The sequence below is a fragment of the Callionymus lyra genome, chromosome 10 (assembly GCF_982586985.1).
Source record: "Callionymus lyra chromosome 10, fCalLyr1.hap1.1, whole genome shotgun sequence".
Classification (NCBI taxonomy): Eukaryota; Metazoa; Chordata; class Actinopteri; order Syngnathiformes; family Callionymidae; genus Callionymus; species Callionymus lyra.
In genome coordinates, this window is record NC_141827.1 from 10641869 (window position 1) to 10659905 (window position 18037).

General features: G+C 41.8%; 1 protein-coding gene across 2 annotated transcripts; it reads left to right on the forward strand.

Moving 5' to 3' along the window:
* The first annotated feature begins 701 nt into the window (after nucleotides 1-701).
* Nucleotides 702-17477, forward strand: LOC148070254 (msx2-interacting protein). 2 transcript variants are annotated; one of them, XM_087801656.1, is made up of 15 exons: nucleotides 702-882; nucleotides 1772-2086; nucleotides 5154-5630; nucleotides 5705-5856; nucleotides 6088-6288; nucleotides 6369-6520; nucleotides 6597-6722; nucleotides 6798-6911; nucleotides 7665-7778; nucleotides 7841-7941; nucleotides 8026-15091; nucleotides 15178-15228; nucleotides 15305-15499; nucleotides 15573-15731; nucleotides 16525-17477. In XM_087801656.1, exons 1-15 carry the CDS (start codon nucleotides 800-802, stop codon nucleotides 16654-16656), a joined length of 9438 nt encoding a protein of 3145 aa, XP_087657782.1. In that variant the 5' UTR covers nucleotides 702-799; the 3' UTR covers nucleotides 16657-17477. The 2 variants fall into 2 exon arrangements, with proteins under 2 accessions (XP_087657782.1, XP_087657783.1); XM_087801657.1 differs by having other exon boundaries at nucleotides 5157-5630.
* Nucleotides 17478-18037: the final 560 nt, after the last annotated feature.

Sequence of the window (18037 nt, forward strand, 5' to 3'; positions counted from 1 at the left end):
AAACATCCTATATGTATATTCATTCATCAGTAGTATAGAGAATGGTGTACTTTGAGTATACTTTAACTATACTTCTGTGAAACGTAAATTCAGACTCCAGTGTATACCAAGTGCACTGGTATTATAGAGATAAGTATACTCAAATGCATACTTATGTATTATTTTGTTGTTCAAGTAAGGAAAGGTAAGGTAAGGTAAGGTAAAAGGTAAAACTTTATTGATTGATTGATTATTGAAATTGTTTTTTTCCAATAGCCACAGAAAATACAGCAATTTTTCATAAAAATTATCAAAATAAAATAAGAACAAGAACAAAGAGAAACAAAGATTCTTACAAAGTTCCTTGCGGCCCTGGTCTGTGAAATGAGCTTTACAAATATGAATTACTTACTTACTGATTAAGTTTAAGCTTAACTGTTCCAATTCAGTCCAAAGAAGTATCAATGTAGTACACTTTTATTAATACTTAACGATACTTTTTTATACGTTTAAGTATAAAATACATTTAAATGTATGTCTATATGTGTGCGTGGTTAATATTCATTATATTATTGATTATATTTATTTTGGAATAATAGTTTTGTGTAATATTATCCTTTTTTTTCTGTGCGACCTGTGAACACGCAGCATTCCGCCCTCGTGCCCGCGCATGGACGTCGTGCGCGCTCTCGTGACGGCTGAGCGACAGCGGGCCTGCACATCCAGCAGCACCGTCGCTCATTTTGTTCAGACCTCCGCTCAGCAGGGATTACTCTTCTGCGGGATCATGTGCGTGTGAGGCGGGCGACATCGTCGAAAGATGGTTCGGGAGACCAGACACCTTTGGGTGGGAAATTTACCCGAACACGTTCGTGAGGAAAAGATCGTGGAACATTTTAAACGGTGAGTTACGCAAGGAGTCCCCGCACGCGCTATTTGCTGAAGCGACGCTATCCCACGGTCGAAGCTAACGCGGCTAACGTTAGCATTAGCATTGTAAAAAGTTTTACCGCTGCTCTGGGGTTTTTCGTCGGCCTTCGCTCGTTTAAGCGACGTGGACTCGATGCATACGGTGCGGTCATAACAAGGCCACGTCTCACCGGGTCGTTTATCGACGAGCAATCCGCTTTTTTTGGGGGGGTGACGAGGTTTTGCTAACCGAGCTATCGCCCAACCAACCATTTTGTGGGAAGTCGACGCTGCGCTCGGTAGATGGTTAGTGTTGATAACCAGACAAGTTAGACGACCTTTAACTCGATAACCTACCGTCTTAAAAACCAATGACGACGTCCACGTCGCCTCTTGGGTAAATATCTCGGGAATTATTGTGCGAATGCATTTGAAACCTTATTGCAAAAAAAACCCCTGCAAATAGAGCTGGAACACGACAGGATAGAAGGCAAGCTGTTGATACATTCAGCGGTAAACACAAGCTCGTCTGTTACTCTTAAGTCTAACATTCAAATGTTAAGTTGTTTTGAAACAAAAAGACACAACTTTGAAAAAAATAGTGGTGGGAATTCGAAGGCCAATATATCAACATTTCTGGCTCATATCCGCTACACTGCATAAGTTACCAGCCGCAAATGTATTATGTATGTTTACCATCATACAATATAGTTGTTCTAGCTAGAAACCTGCCCAATCGGGGGAAAAAAACGAAATTTAAAATATCGCATGTAAGATGTTCCACATATTAAGGGGGAAAAAAATCGTCATATTTGAATGTGTTGGCATGATATTGTTTGTCAACTCCTGTTAACGTGGTCCTTCATCGCCCCTTTTCTCTCAGGTATGGACGTGTGGAGAGCGTCAAAGTCCTTCGAAAGCGAGGGTCAGAAGGTGGTGTCGCTGCCTTTGTGGATTTTGTGGATATCAAAAGTGCACAGAAGGCTCACAATGCGGTCAACAAGATGGGAGATAGGGACCTTCGGACCGACTACAATGAACCTGGGTCAGTACCGAGTGCTGTTCGGGCCCTTGATGACAGCTCTCCCTCGAGCAGTCGAGAAGTTGCTGGATTCTCTAGGGCAACCGTTGGGCCGGTGTTTGGCCCACCGGTGTCTCTTCACACCCGAGAGGGACGTTATGAACGGAGAATAGATGGGTAAGTGGACATGGTCTCCCCATAAAATATTGGGGAATCCAGGTATGCGATCGTTGTGAAACCTAATCACACAATTGGGTTATTCAAGAAGGTGATAATCTACGTATTACATCGTTCTGTAGCGTAACTTTTAATCAAAGTCTGGTTTGGATAATACATCTATGAGGAATATTGCATTGATTTGGATTTATTCTGGTGTGTGGGAGACTACCTTGGAGCGCTTGTGGATATTATGAAAACACTTGGATATAACCTTTTATTTTATTTTTTCTCAACGTGGAAATCTCCAACCTTGGAACCGAGTCCCTTCATTGAAGGAATAGATTATTTTTTAATAGCAGAACATCTATTCCCAGGTGTTTATTACATTTTTGACCACAGCTGGTTGGAGTACCCCCTTTTCTCTGACATTTTTGCCCTTGTGGATATGGCCTGGTTTGGAATAAATTTTGCACAGAAGATTGAGACCTTAGCAGGACAGGCGTCTAACTTTCTATTTAATTTAGGTTAAGAAAATGTAGTTCTGTTTTTTTTTTTTTAAGTTTTGGAAAGCATACCAAGAAGACTTGAGAGAATACCAAACAAAAACAAACGTCAAAATGAATGCAGCTTTTGTCTTGGATTGACAATCATGAAGATGCAAGGAGACCACATTGTTGGAATGTAACCTCCTGGATGTACGCGGTGACAGTCCCATGTTGGATGTACCAATATGGACCGATGCGAATTATCCTCCCTCATCTGGAATATTTAAAGGTGGATAATGTAGCCCAGTGAATCTACGGTAACTGCTCTCCAGAAATGGAGATATGCTACATGCAAGATGAAGTTTTCTACATAATGGAAACATTAAGAAGACGAACCCTGCCAGTGCCATTCCTGATGGAATCTATTTTTTTAGGATCTTTATAACACCAAGATACTGGAATTTACACACCTGTGACAAGGTGTCCCAGTGAGCATGTATGCAGTAGGACTGCATGTTTTTATAAAGTGGATTACATTTTGCAACTTTTTTAAAACATTTAATCCAGATTTTTGGACATTTACAACCAAACAAGGATTCATCAATTGGATCTACTTTTCATTTGGGCTTTTCATTCATTATTATTATTTATTATTTTTTTCCTTTTTTTATTACTGCTTATTGTGCATTCTTTTTTACTTAATTTTGTGTTGGGTTACTTTCAAACACTCTAAAAATCCATGAAAGTGTTTTTTCCCCTTTTTTCTTTTTCTCTCCTACCATCTGGCAAAGACTTTTTAAGGGTCTACTTGGGATTAAAGAAAACTTCTGATGACCTAATATTTGGCCATCACATGCAGTTCAGAAATGTTTTTTTGTTTTTGCTAAATTAGACAAAAAAAAAACTTTTTTTTCCCCTCCAAGTTGGTTTTCCATTCAGCCTCACAGTCTGACAGCCTAGATTTTATTCGGAATAGTTTCAATAACTTCTTTGCAAAAAGGTTGGTATTGCTCTACCATCTGTATATTCATATTTCTACCCCTTCCTTGATGTTTAGTTTTTGTTTTGGACTGCTGTTGAATACACTGGCTACTTTGTGTATTTGATCTTGTTCATTGAGATGCTCCTTTAGAAATATTCCCAAACTAAACTTGGCTTTTCGTAACTGCCTAGTTCCCTGCAAGTGTTAGAGACGAGACGTGTAACAAACAAAAAATCCTTTTCTTCCATAAAGAAAATTAGTTCTTTAATGTATCACTCGTTCTGCTGATGACCAGCTAGAGCACATAATAATATAAATACAAATAATTACACTTACTGACTTGATTTGATTAATTGTATTTATCCGTTTTCAACATGTTGCAACATAAATCTACCTTACCAATTCTTGCATATTTAACTTGCACAAAATACCAAAATGCAGCTTTGATACAAGTTGAGCCAAAAATCTTTTGTAGTGTAGGAACATATACACTTGCTTATGTGCCACTGTGACATTTTTATCTCCCTAACATTTCGCATCAAGGGTTGACATAATGAATTATAGGCATCCTCTGGTTGTCCTTATGAAGTTACATTCAATGAGCTGTATAACTTCCCCACCTTACTATTTTTTAAATTGATCTTATCTTATGATCAGAAAATGTGAAGGCATTATATTTAATAATATCTAAATTAGTGGCCAAAACATTTGTTGAACTCATTCTTATATGAAGTAACGTTGTAGATGATGTTGCACAATGGAATGCGACTATTTAACATGATATATAGACTTAAGACTTTGTTTTATCGTCATTGCAAAGAAGAACACAGCAGTCGCAACCGTTAAGTAACACAGCATAGGGTGATTGTATATTTAAAAAAAATATAAATATAAGTATTAAGTTAAAAATTGTACAATATAGTATAAATGGAACAAATAAATAATGTTTTAAATAATTTGTATTTCATTTGGCAGTCTGATGGCCAGACGTATATGCTTGTAAACATACGAATTATAGAAAATCTTCATGTTCCAGATTGAATATATAAAAAATTCCTGACATGACTAAATTAAAAACTCTGCATCCGTCATTAATTTTAAGTTTACATTCACCCATCCTTCTCTTTCTTCATCAACTTCACTTAGCCATGGCCCTGATCTTACCGTTATTAACCACAAATCACAGACTTCGCATTTAACTTTGAAGATGCAACATTTAATAACTTCCCATGCCTTTGTTTAAATTTAGCTAAAAGGGTACACCGGTTTTTTAAGTAAAAATGGGGAAATTATTTAATTAGTTTTTCAAATTTTACAGAATTATGGATAATTATTTTCATTTGGCTTCCTTAAAAATGTAAGCTTTTCATGTCCAAATTATATATATATTATATATAACGGTGTGGGAAACTTGATCATAGTTTAATACATCCCCAGTGCTGCAAATGATCATGTACCATATGAGTTCATATATTTAATTGGAAATTCAAATATAGTTTAGGGTTTTTCAAATGTTTTCCAATTCTGAAGAGTACCTTAAATGTAAAGCAAATGAAGTGTATCTAATATATAAAAGAAATAATGGTTTCTTTTCTCTTATCATGTTCTTGTTTCACAGTAGCTCAGAAAGCCGCGAACGTGCCTACGATCACAGCCCATATGGACACCATGAGCGCAGTGGGACTTTTGATAGACAGCGTCACTACAATGCAGATTATTACCGTGATCGTTCATTGTTTGCCGCAGCTGGTCCAGGAAGCAGTGGCAGTGCTGGAACTTTTGATACGTCTGACCCACATTTTGACTCTAGAATTCGTGACCCCTTCAACCTTACAAACGCCTCGAGACGGGACCTCTTTAGAGATGACAGAGGGCGGCGTGTTGATAGGACTTACCACCATCGTCGAAGCAGATCATCTCATTCCTCTCAATCAAGACATCCCTCCCCACAACGTCTGGCAGGACAGACGCCCAAAACTGGCCATTCTCCAAAAAGAACAACTTTGTCCCCTGGAAGAGGCCCACGTTCCCAATCACGAAGCCGCTCATCGAGTTCGGATTCCGTTAGCAGCACCAGCAGCACAGGGAGTGCCAGGTTCGACATAACTATAGAATTGTCTGATTGGTGCAGTGCATTTGTTTGAGTCTCTGCATTTACATTTCTAACAGTGACTCCAACAGTAGTTCCAGTGATGGATCCAGACCCCGTTCTGTACAGTCATCTGCTACTCATGCGCCACAGTCTTCCATGGTTCTCGATTCAGAGGAGCCACGTAGAAGCTTTGGAATAAAAGTGCAAAACTTGCCAGTACGATCGACAGGTGAGGTTTTGATTGTCGTTTTAATGACATGCATTCATTTTTAAATTGTTTTGTCCAACTGTCTACTTTTAACGTTTATGAAGTTTCATCTCATATCTTCATAATATCAGTTTCCCCAAATTACTTGGACCAGAAACATCCGCATTGGAATTAGACATTTGAGTAAACTCGATAGGAGCCGATGGACATGGAGCTTGTTTGATTAAAATATTTACCATTCTCCTCCCCCAGATACAAGCTTAAAAGATGGACTTTTCCACGAATTCAAGAAGCACGGGAAAGTGACTTCAGTGCAGATACATGGAGCCTCTGAGGATCGTTATGGTTTGGTGTTCTTCAGGCAGCAAGAAGATCAAGAGAAAGCCTTGACTGTCTCGAAAGGAAAGCTATTCTTTGGCATGCTTATTGAAGTTACAGCCTGGAATCGTCCTGGTAGGTTAATGGGTCACAGGAACTTATTATTTCCTCTCAATATAAATATATTTAAATTGTGGAACCTTTCTTTCTTTTAGAAACGGAGAGTGAAAATGAGTTCAGACCCTTAGACGGCCGGATTGATGAGTTTCACCCAAAGGCCACAAGGACGTTATTTATTGGAAACCTTGAAAAAACCACTAGTTATCCACAGCTTCTTGACATTTTTCAGCGATTTGGAGAAATTGTGGTGAGTTTAATTTTAAACTGAATGAACAGTGGATTGGTTCTGTTGTTAAAAATGGACAATTTTTCTTCCCTCGAAGGACATTGACATCAAGAAAGTGAACGGAGTCCCCCAGTATGCCTTTGTGCAGTATTCTGACATTGCCAGTGTTTGCAAGGCTATCAAGAAGATGGACGGGGAGTATCTCGGAAGTAACAGACTGAAGGTAATCTTTCAAACAATGGCATCATTAAACAAGTTGGAATGAAAAGTGATATAATGGTTTTCTTTCTTTTTTAAGCTTGGTTTTGGAAAGAGTATGCCAACAACCTGCGTATGGCTGGATGGTTTGGCTACAAATATCACTGAGCAATACCTCACGCAGCACTTCTGTCGCTATGGACATGTAGTCAAGGTAGGATCCATTTATTTCTGTTCTGTTTTATTTGGTTTAACATTTCAATTAGGGCTGCAAGATGTATCCAAAAATATCGATATCGCGATATTGGCACGTGCGATATGCATATCGAAAACATGCAATAATTTATCATTTTTCATTGATCAAATGTCAAAAAGTCACAATCAAGCAATTCTTAAATGCGCACTCTGACCAATCAGTGTCATTCTGTTGTGTTAAGTTGTCAGTTTGTCTCGTTGTTGTTTACGTCTCTGTCTATCTGTGAGCTGTGCGGGGCAGCTTTCTGGGCTCGGTTGCTCGGTTTATACACGGAAGTAGGACTTCTTACTTACGAGCTTCTTACTTACTTCTAACTTATGAGCGCTACTCAAACACTAGTGATCCAGTCACTCATCTCTTTCTACCTCCTTTGGTAAAGCAACATATTGTAAGTACTTTTCATCTCGTCTCGGTTGTTTTCAGCGTTCTTATACGATACTGTCCGTCTTCGCCGTATGCTAATGAGCTAAGCTGTTAGCATCAGGCCGTCTATAAATGGTTGTGTGTGTGTAGAAGGAGGTGGATTTATTAATGATTTGGTGATATCGCTACGCACCGATGGCTCCTCTGATGTTGCTCAGTTTCGCGGAAACCGATGCAAGTCCCGTTATAAGTGATATTTTTCTCCGACAACCGAAGCGAGAAACGAATATCGCACGTATTTCTAATATCATTCAGCCCTAACTTCAATGTTGATTTGTCCTTTCCCAGGTTGTCTTTGACAGAATGAAAGGAATGGCCTTGGTCTTGTATAACAACACAGATTTTGCTCAATCTGCCGTACGGGAGACTAAAGGCTGGAAGATTGGTGGTAACAAAATCAAGGTATGAGGTATTATAATGTTTTTGTGCATTTGCAATTTTACTGGAATTCTTATTTGTAATAGGTGGACTTCGCCAGTCAAGAGAGTCAGATGGCCTTTTACCGAGCAATGCAGACATCTGGTCAGGACATTCGGGACGTCTATGAAATTCCTACTGAAAGACGGTAAAATAACCTTTTTAATTGTGCAACCATTTTGGAGTGTCCAATTAAACGCATCTAACAAAATGTCTTGTTTTACGATTACAGTGAGGAACGCAGGCCACCCTACCATGAATTTACCACAGAAAGGGCGTACTATGAAAATATACGAACCCCAGGTCTCTATCCAGAAGAAGCTCGTAGGGAATATGCCTCTCGCAGCAGAGATCGTTTTCCTGAACTGGAACATTACCCTGGAGAACATTTTGACCCTCGCTTCCATGAAGACCCGCGGGAGTTCAGGGAATTCAGAGATCCTTTTGAGCAAGATATTCGGAAATATACGTATATACAAAGAGAGCGGGAACGAGAGCGGGAACGTTTTGAGGCTGACCGCACTCGATGGAGTCCTTCTCATGCCACTCGGAGGCCAATTACACCTGCCGTGTCACCTTCTCCATCAGAACGTGCTCACAGAGATTCAGAGCGACGGGTGTTCAGTCAGTCTTCAGACAGAAGTGGCAGTGTTAGCTCATCATCTCCTCAAAACTTTGACAAGGCTGAGAAGCCCTTAATAGAACCGGCCCCAAAAAGTGAGAAAAATGAAAAGAGTGGTCAAACTGACCGTGGCAGTAGTGAGAAATCCAAACGTCCAAAAAGAAAAGAAAAGGGTGATAAAGACAAGGCTGAGAGGGTTAAATCAAGGAAATCAAAGGGGCAATCTCCGCCAAATACACTACCAGAGACAGAAATTGAAACTACTTTGGCAGGAGCTCCTGGGAGAGGGAAGGCACCTGACCCTGAATCTCATGAGCGACAGAAACACAAAGGGGATTCTGAAAATGTGATTCCAAATCAGTTACCAATTCTGCATCCGGATTCAATAAAGAAAGAAAAACCTGAAGCTGGTAAAGTCGACAACCCTGACGTGGAAGGAAAAAATCGTGTAAAGAAACCAGTAAAGTCTGAGGTTGGACAGGATGTAAAGGAATCTTCAGTGGATTCAGATCGCCTTGCTGCTCGAAAAAGGAGATTTGCCGACTCCAGTGGAAGGACAATTCGTCAAAAGCGTGTAAAGCTGGAAGAAGAGGAATCTAGTCAACCCTTAGACATTGGTGATGTGAGTGCAACATGTTCAAAAGAAGCAGAAACCGATAAACGTAAAGATGCACATCGACGAGATTCAAGAGTCAAAGTGGAGAAAACTGATGTGGAGGACCTTCGAGTGGCAAAGGAAAAGACTGATGGTTCGATGGATCTGTTGGACTCTAAAAGGCATCCATCGAGAAGATTTTCACTTGAGGGGAATTCGGATATTTTAGACGTGATAAGAGAACCAGAGCAGAATGCTGTGTTGAAATATAGTGTACCGTCTCAAGAAAATGATAAAAGTGCCAAGAAAAAGGAGGACCATGTTGACATTGACTTATCTCAAAGTTGCCGCAAGCAAATGGAGCTTAACCGTCGTTTGCAGCAACAACAAAGGGTGTCTGACAAGCCTGATAAAAGTGGAGGTCCACAAATGAACGAAACAGAAGACCTTGAGCATCGTAGCCTTGTGCATGAAGTTGGTAAACCTCCAGAGGATGTAACCGATAACTTTCCATCTCACAAACATAAGAAAATGGATACATTTGACACAGAACCAGGAATAAAGAAGGAACGTGTGTACAGGAGCTTTCGACAGAAGAGTGAAGACCCAGAGTGGATCAATGCTTCTCCAGGACACCACTTTCCAATCAAAGAGGAGTTTGTGGGAATCGATCCTTCTCAGAAGGAGCTTGTCAGAAATGACGACAAAGCTCACACAGATTTAGAGGCATTGGTCAAAAGGACTCCCAACACACAGGTGACCAAATCAAACACTCATGTGAATGCTGAAGAAGAACAGCAGAAAAGATGGGAAAGCAGAGCAAAACCGGATTTGTTAAATGATCTGAACCTACGAACAAGTAAAAACATTCCCCATCGAAACCGTCTGGAATATGGTGTTTGGCAAGATTTGGAGCCAGGAGAAGTGAGATCGGACTCTGAGGAGGACAGGGAGACCAAACCACACTCCCCTGTAGCATCCACGTCAATGCCATCATTGGAAAGACCCAGAGTGGAGAGGTTTTCAGACCCAAAACTTGCACACCTGGAAAGGAATAAATTCTACTCATTTGCACTTGATCAGAACATTACACCAGATACAAAGGCTTTGCTTGAGCGTGCCAAGTCTCTTTCATCTTCCAGAGAGGACAATTGGTCATTTTTGGATTATGATTCTCACTTTGCAAATTTCAGGAATCGGAAAGATACAGAAAAAGTGGAATCTGCACCACGTCAAACACCAGCTTGGTACATTATAAAGAAAAAGATAAGAAGTGGTTCTGAAGACAAACTTGATGACCGAAAGGAGGAGCCAAAACCTGAAGAACAGGAGCGAAGGGAGTTGTTTGTCTCTCGCTTTCTTCACAGTCCTGTCTTTGAGCTGGATTCTAAAAGGCTTCAACACCTTGTCCGAAAACAAGAGCCAGAGCCCATACAGAGTCAACCATCTGGCCAACCTGGGTCCACAGATGGGGATCTTGAAACGGGTCCTGTTGTCCTATTCCACAGTCGTTTTTTGGAGTTTAAAAGACTACAACAACAGAAAGAAAAAATGGAACAACCGCAGGAGACAAACACCGACCAAGTCTTAGTGGATGAAAACACTGCAGAAAAGCCAGTTGTTCAAGAGGACAAACCGATGCAGCCTGTTAAGTTGGAATCGCCAATTGAGCCAGAAATTAAACCAATAAGTCCAGTTCAAGAGCTACCGTCTGAGCCCAAAACTGAAAATTGTTCTGAAACAAACCCTGTACCAATTGTCACACTCCAAGAAGAGAAAACTGACCCATCTACTAACATTACACCTGAAATTATTACCAATGTCCCTTCAAGTCAGGAAGAGGTTGGAGAAATGGAACCGGTGGACATTGAACCTCCAACACCTGAAATAACTGAAACGGAACAAATACAAGAACCGAGCTGTTTGAGTGAACCATGTAGACCCCCTTCAGTTGAAGAGAAACTAGATGGTGGCGAAGATTTAAAGCCTCCCAGCACAGAACAACAATTCCAAAGTGATTATGCTGAAGAATTTGTCAGTAGTTCAGAACCAGAGCTTGAGTCTGAGAGAGCAACACTGGAAGAACCCAAAGCTTCAAGCCCTTTACCATCAAGTCTAGTGGGAGACGAAGATGTCCGGAAAGAGCTCCAATCTACACCCGATATAGCACCTGAGGAAAGTGTCGTTGAGAGACAGCTATGTGAGGTCTCTAATGATAACATTAGTGAGTCAACTTCACCACAGAAGGAAGCCAAAGTTAAGGATATTAAAAATAAAAAGGGAAAACAATCTCCTGTGGACATTCCTCCTGTAATTACCTCTTCTGGATCTGATAAACCAGCAACACGCAAGAGTGAACGCATTGACAAAGAAAAATTAAAGCGTGGCTCCTCTCCCCGAGCGGAATTCAAATCCTCAAGTAAATCTCCTATTCATGGATCAGAACCAGAGAACTTGGAACCGGGCATATCTTTGGGAAGAACCAGACGAAGGAATGTGAAATCGGTGTATGCCACTCCTGTTGAAGACGACGCGTCAGGTCGAGCAGGAAAGGAACTGCACCTCTCTGCCCGAAAGAGAGGTGCTGATAAAGACCTTAATCAGCAGCCAAATGTAGAAGAAAGTGTGCCTGCTCCACCACAAGTAAATAAAAGGGGGCGCCCACCAAAAATAAGAGTAGAAAAACCTAAAGCAGACAAAGACACAGATTCAAATGAATCTGAAAGTGGTGAACGTTTTCCAAGAGGGCCCAAAGGGAAAGCTTTTCATGTCACCAAAGGGTCATTAAATCAGCCGGGCTCAGCTGTGTCACCTGGGGCAGCAAAGAAGGGAGATAAACATGAGATACAGGATTTTCAAGAGTCCAATCGCCAAGATAAAGATACCACCTCTTTACCAGATACAGAAAAAGAAGACTTGCCGGTAAAAATGGAACATAAATTGGATGAAAAACAAACCAGTCTTGATAAAGACGTTTTTAATGAAACTGATTTTGAGGATAAACCTAATGGAAAAGAGGAAGAATCCCTTGTTTTTGATAGCAAAAGCCCTTCAGAAAAAGACAAGATTGTTAAAGGAAAAACAAAGTCATCTAAGACCCCAAAGTCCCCTGTTCTAAAGAACCTCAAAATAAGACTAAATGTTACAGAGGTGAAAGATCATGTAACTAAGTGTGCTAGTGTTGGCAAAGGAAGTGCAATTACAGAGGAAAACGACCTTACTTCTCAGAACAAGAAGGAACCTCAAGAAGCAACGAAAACTGTGATTTCACAAGAAAGGGAATTGGAGCAGGCAGTTGAAAATATTGCAAAATTAACAGAGCCAGTTTTCCCAAGAGAATTGCAATCACCACCCTCATCCCTTTCAGATGTAAAGGGTTTTTTGGATGAGGAAAAACCTTCAAATCCTGCAAGTGAGACTGAACTCATGGCTGCCATTGGGTCCATTACCTCAGATGATATCGCAATATCAACAAGTCAAGCACCTCAAGCACCTCAAGCACCTCCTGTGACGGCTGATTTAGTTTCAGATTCTAAGACCCAAGACACAGTTCAACCGTTCAAAAAGGAGGATCATGAAGAAAATCCATTGATAGTGGCAGAGGAGCCAACGACACCTAGACGGGGTATAAAGGGAAAGCCTAAAACCCCCAAACGTACTAAAGTACAAAAACTGCCACGAAAGGATTTAAAGGAGGGATTCTCAAATGAAGAACAGAACAGAACGGTTTCAGAAGAAGCCACAACACCCAGCGTATCATCTGACCAAGAAACTACTACAACAACTCCCACTGTTATTACTTCCACCACTTGGAAGCCAGAATTTGACTCCACTGTACAAGCAGAGGATGGACATTATGCAAAGCCTATCATCCCCCAGTCACAAAGTCCAGTATGTACAAAGTCTGAGCAGGTAATACCTGAGGCAACTTCACCTTCCTTGTCTCCATCAGCAAACAGGCAGAACCTAAGATCCATCCCATCCACTAGAATGCCCGTTTCCCCCCCGGCTTGGCGGCCACAAGCTAAGGATATTGTCATCTCTCCACCAGTTATGCCTTTGCCACTAAGGGAACACCCACCATTCCCTCCAGAAACTGAAACCGTAAAAAGTGAGCATGGTACAAATGACCTGCGTCAGATTCTTATGAAACACAAAAATGCAACCATACAGAGTAATTTGCCCACTCCCCATGAAACAAATCTGTCTGAAGGTAGCAGCCAACCAAACAAGTCCCCACTTCAAGATGGGAGAATGCTGGTCCATCTTAATCAGCCTGTTGTCCGACCAACATCTACCCTTCCACCTCATGAAACAAAGTCCGTAATATCTGTAATTGCTTCAAATGCAACATCAGTCATCAGCCGGGTATGCAACCCACCTGAACCTGAAGATAAAGCAAATATGAATATGGAAAGCCCGTCTGTAGACATTAACCTACATAAAACTGCCTTCCGGTCCAATAAAGATGATGCGCCACGATACCATGGGCAAACTCTTGGGGATGATGGGACGAGTGCAGCAGGCTTTAATATTGATAATCCGAGCCCCAGCACAGCATCATGCCCTGGTCTAAGAGTGATCACCTCTGAAGGAGTAGTTGTGTTGACCCACTCTGGACAGAAAACTGAAGGTCCTCAGCGAATTAGTGCAAAGATTAGCCAGATCCCACAAGCCACCGCAGGTGAAATGGAATCGCAACAACTCGTTTCAATGCCACAGATAAAACAAGAAATATACCATTCTCAGTCCGGACTTCCAAAGGGGGCATCACAGGCGGACCATGGGCATCCTGGTAAGATGGCTCTGTCGTCTGTTAAACAAGAAAGTACTGGCTTGGAAAAGTTGGAGTCGACTTATCAGTCTGGACCACAAGGAGTGGTAAAACGTCTGACACCAGGAGTTAGTAATCAGCAGGTCATGGGTTCAATGTACCATCAAGATTACATGTCGATGAAACACCAAAAGAAGATGGAAAACCTTGACCCTCACATTACAGATCCATCTAAGGCATCTTGGACTTCCGCTATAAGCCCAGCCATTAGCCCTCATTTGCCCTCTCCTCCTACAAACCATGTTAGCTATGCAGCTGCCGGAGACAGAACCTCGCACCTCGGAGCTGTTAAGCAGGAGCCGCCATCTCCACGCAAGTCAAGTCACGCCCACTCTCCGTTCACCAAAGTGTCATCCCCTATAGGATCTTCATCACCAAAGGGCATACCAGTGATGATGCCCACAAGTATTCCTGCTATGCAGCAGTATATTGCAGGAGTTCATCACCCAGAACAGTCGGTCATCATGCCACCTCACAGTGTACCTGGGAGCTTAGGTAGGATGTCTCCCCACCGCGTTGGCCAATCAATTCCAGTTGGTCATCTTGTTCAAGACGTCAGAGTGAACACCCCTCCGCTCTCTGTGAGCTATGGAATGCATGGTGAACCTCTAGCCTCTCCCTGGTCTGGGCCCATGCAGGCCAGGCCCACCACACCTCCAGCTGGCAGAGAGAAGGTTGTCAAAGTCAACTCTGGCTCTTTCAGAAGTCAAGAAGGGGAACAGGAAGATGCCAGACGCTTCCATCAACAAGGGCGACAGGCTGCCCAACAACTCAAACCAGAGCTCATGCAGCCTGATCCTCGTAGCTCGTTGCGGACCGGTGTCCAGCGGGAAACTTACATGACGCAAAGAGACATGCGTGCGATGCTACACCAACAGGGAGATCGTTCAGTTCCCGAGTCTCATCCGGGACTCATTCAAGATTCCCTTCCATCATCGATGTCTTCCAACATGCCTTTGTCCTTGTCCCCAAGACCACATGTGATGCCTAAAGTAGTGTCTGAGAAGGATTTGACAAAGCAGCTTGAGGCCAAGAGACCGCATTCTCCTAAAGATGCATTGATGGGAATTCGTCAGTCCGTCTCTGCAATGGCGTCTCCTCAGAGGGTTCAACCACTGCCACCAGGACCCAGTGGCCCATTCGTAGAGTACTCAGGAATGTACTCAAATCCCAGGAGCCTTCATCCTCAAATGCCTGAAGCATCAGTAGGAATTGGTCAGCCTCCAATGAATGTTCCACCATCCATGGTGAGTTTCTTGAACTGATGATAATAAAGATGAATTAATGGTCAAGTCATCGCTGGATTTATGATGCTATGGTGGATGCTTTGCAGGGTTCAGATGTCCAGGCCAAATCAGAAGGGAACATGGCTGTTTTGCTCACAGTAAGACCCATTACAACTTACACTTATGCCTTGAGCAAGTTTCCTTTGTGTCTATTAAAACTTGTTTCTCTCGCAGAAGTACCCAATAGTGTGGCAAGGTTTGCTCGCACTGAAGAACGACACTGCTGCAGTCCAGTTGCACTTTGTCGGTGGAAGCAAGTCTTTGGCCCATCGCTCACTGCCACTGCAGGATGGGGGCGCTCTGCTACGGATTGTCCAGAGAATGAGACTTGAAGCATCACAGCTAGAGAACGTTGCCAGGAGAATGACGGTAAATGGAAGAAGCTGCGGGTCAGCTCGAGTCTCTCCAGCGTTATAATTCTGTCATGTATGTTCTATTAAAGGGAGAGTACGAGTTCTGCGTTCTCCTGGCTCTACCCTGCGGAAGAGATCAAGACGACGTCGTAAACCAGACTTCAGCGCTCAAGGCCGCTTTCATCAACTACCTTCAGGCAAAGTTAGCTGCTGGTATTATTAACATCCCAACTCCAGGCTCCAATCAGGTGAGACGGCATGTTTTCAATGTTATTCCTCCACTAATGGATTTCCAATTATGTCATTCATCGAGTCGTCCAGTTGAAGAGTTTATTGATCCCTCGCCATATCGTTGTTCGCCTTACATTCTTGCTGTTTTCGCACGCAGTACTGCAAATTTAAATGAATTGTCTCATACTCGGTTCAGTCTGTTACAAACGGGTGATTTATTTGAACTACAGATCGTCTTAAACACAAACAAAGAACTTAGTAGGAGGCAAAAATGACGGTACCCTTACTTATGGTACCAACAAAACGGTGAACTCCCATGATGCCTTTTCTACACCCTCTTCTATTTAGGCTGATTGGTCACTATTATACTATAGTCATATTTTTATGGAGCTATGAAAACTGATCGCTAGTTGTGACTGGTTGGCTGGGCGGCAAAGCATTGTTGGAGCTCTTCAGGTCAGCGTTGGATGAGAGCGATGGCACCCTATGTCGAGTTTGCAAGTTTAAATAAATATTGTTAAATAAAGGTTAATTAATAATTAATTCAATCAAACGAAAATATAAATGGTAATCACGCAACTCTGCATTAAACGAGGAACAACTTTAATTCAACCTTCAATTTGAAAAATACGAGGAAAATCGTTTCTTTTGGTTAGTGTTGAAAGTGAATTTAGGTTTTAGAAATGGACATTCCAAGTAAAGAGTAGCAAGAAAAATATTTTGGCAAATACTACTTACAAAACAAAAATATAAGGAATATAAAAAAAAAGTGTGTTTCTGTTATTAAAAGCTCTTTTCTTTTTTCCACAGCCTGCATATGTGCTTCAGATTTTCCCGCCATGTGAGTTTTCAGAGAGCCACTTGTCCCAGATGGCGCCAGATCTCCTGAACAGGATCTCCAACATTTCGCCGCATCTCATGATCGTCATCACCTCCGTGTAGCAGTCGGACGTTTTCACCAACAAGCCTCAGGAATTAAGAGGGATATTACTTTTCTTTCCAGAACGTAGTGGAGGATGTCACCATTTTTTAATTTTTTTCTACTATTCTTTTCTTTTTTTCCCCCCCAATTCCACCTGGTATTTTTGTCCTTCTCGAAAGAACTCAGGGATGGACCAAACCAGAGACTCATTTGACCTTTTTCTCTGCTGTATTTCTATTTATTGGAGGTATTTTTTTAATTTGGAGATCTGGGTAGAAAAAACAAAAGATCTGCACGTTAAACCAGCGGCGGATCTTGGTGGCCTTTTTTTCTTTCATCGGATGTTCTTGTCGTGCACCAGGAGAGAGACAGCAGCTGATTAAAAAAAAAAAAAAAAGACATTTGGTTGTAATTTAAAAACACATGTACAGAACTGATCCTCGTGGAGAAGAACGGTTGTAAAAGGAGACCCTGGAAAGGACCACGTTTGTTTACCAGCGACTTAAATTCCACCAGTTTGGCTCATTATCCTCACACTACTGAACCAGTTTACACCTCAGCACCCGCCTTCACTTCCGATGCGCTGTCCTGGGACTGGGAAGTTTTTGAATACAGGACTTTGTACATTTTTAAATATTTAAATGTTGGCAGAGACGCTTGGACAATGTGTCAGAGACACGGACTCTGGGAGATTCTACAGTGTGCAGATTTAGATGGATATCTTTTGAGTTTTGGATGTAAATAATTGTATCACAGGAAGGTTGCCGGACTCTCGAGCGGAGTCTGTCGACGGCACTTCATATTTTGTAACTCAAATAAAACAATCTCCAGAAGACTTGAATATTTAAGATACATGTGCTTATTTCTCTGCATGGCGTGAAATGACTTGTTGCTCTTCAAGACCGCTGACTCAGCTGTTACCAACCATGAGGATGAGTGGGAGGATGTCGATGTGATGCACTGAAGATTTGACTGACGGTGTTGAAAAGAAAAATGATCCAACACTTGGATCGTATAGAAAATGATGAACAGATCGGCCTCATTATGAAATAATTGTTTTTGTTTTTTAGCTAAAACTAAGAAGCTCTTACACAAGTGTTACGTTTCTGTCCAAGAAGGAAAGGATGAAACGACGGTCATTTGTGGTCCAACTCTCGCTTTGACCTGGTTGAGCTAGTTTAGCGAAAGCCGCTTGACCGTTGGATCCAATTACGTTTGGCCGTCCTCCAGGACGTGATGTGGTTTGGTGGAGGTCACTGCGAGAACCTTTTGTTTGACGCTAAATTCTTTGTTGATGCAAGATGTTGTACTTCTGTGTGACCAGGATAACAGTTTCTTTTACTTTCCATTTTTACTCATAAAACTTCTCGGTCTGTGGTAAGATCAGCAACTATGACACTC

What these genes read in the sequence shown, in the direction of transcription:
- LOC148070254 (XM_087801656.1), top strand. Translation starts at nt 800, where the DNA reads ATGGTTCGGGAGACCAGACACCTTTGGGTGGGAAATTTACCCGAACAC. An exon ending in TGAATGTTCCACCATCCATG is followed by an intron (nt 15,092 to 15,177) that starts GTGAGTTTCTTG and finishes GATGCTTTGCAG; the next exon opens with GGTTCAGATGTCCAGGCCAA. An exon ending in ACATGGCTGTTTTGCTCACA is followed by an intron (nt 15,229 to 15,304) that starts GTAAGACCCATT and finishes TTTCTCTCGCAG; the next exon opens with AAGTACCCAATAGTGTGGCA.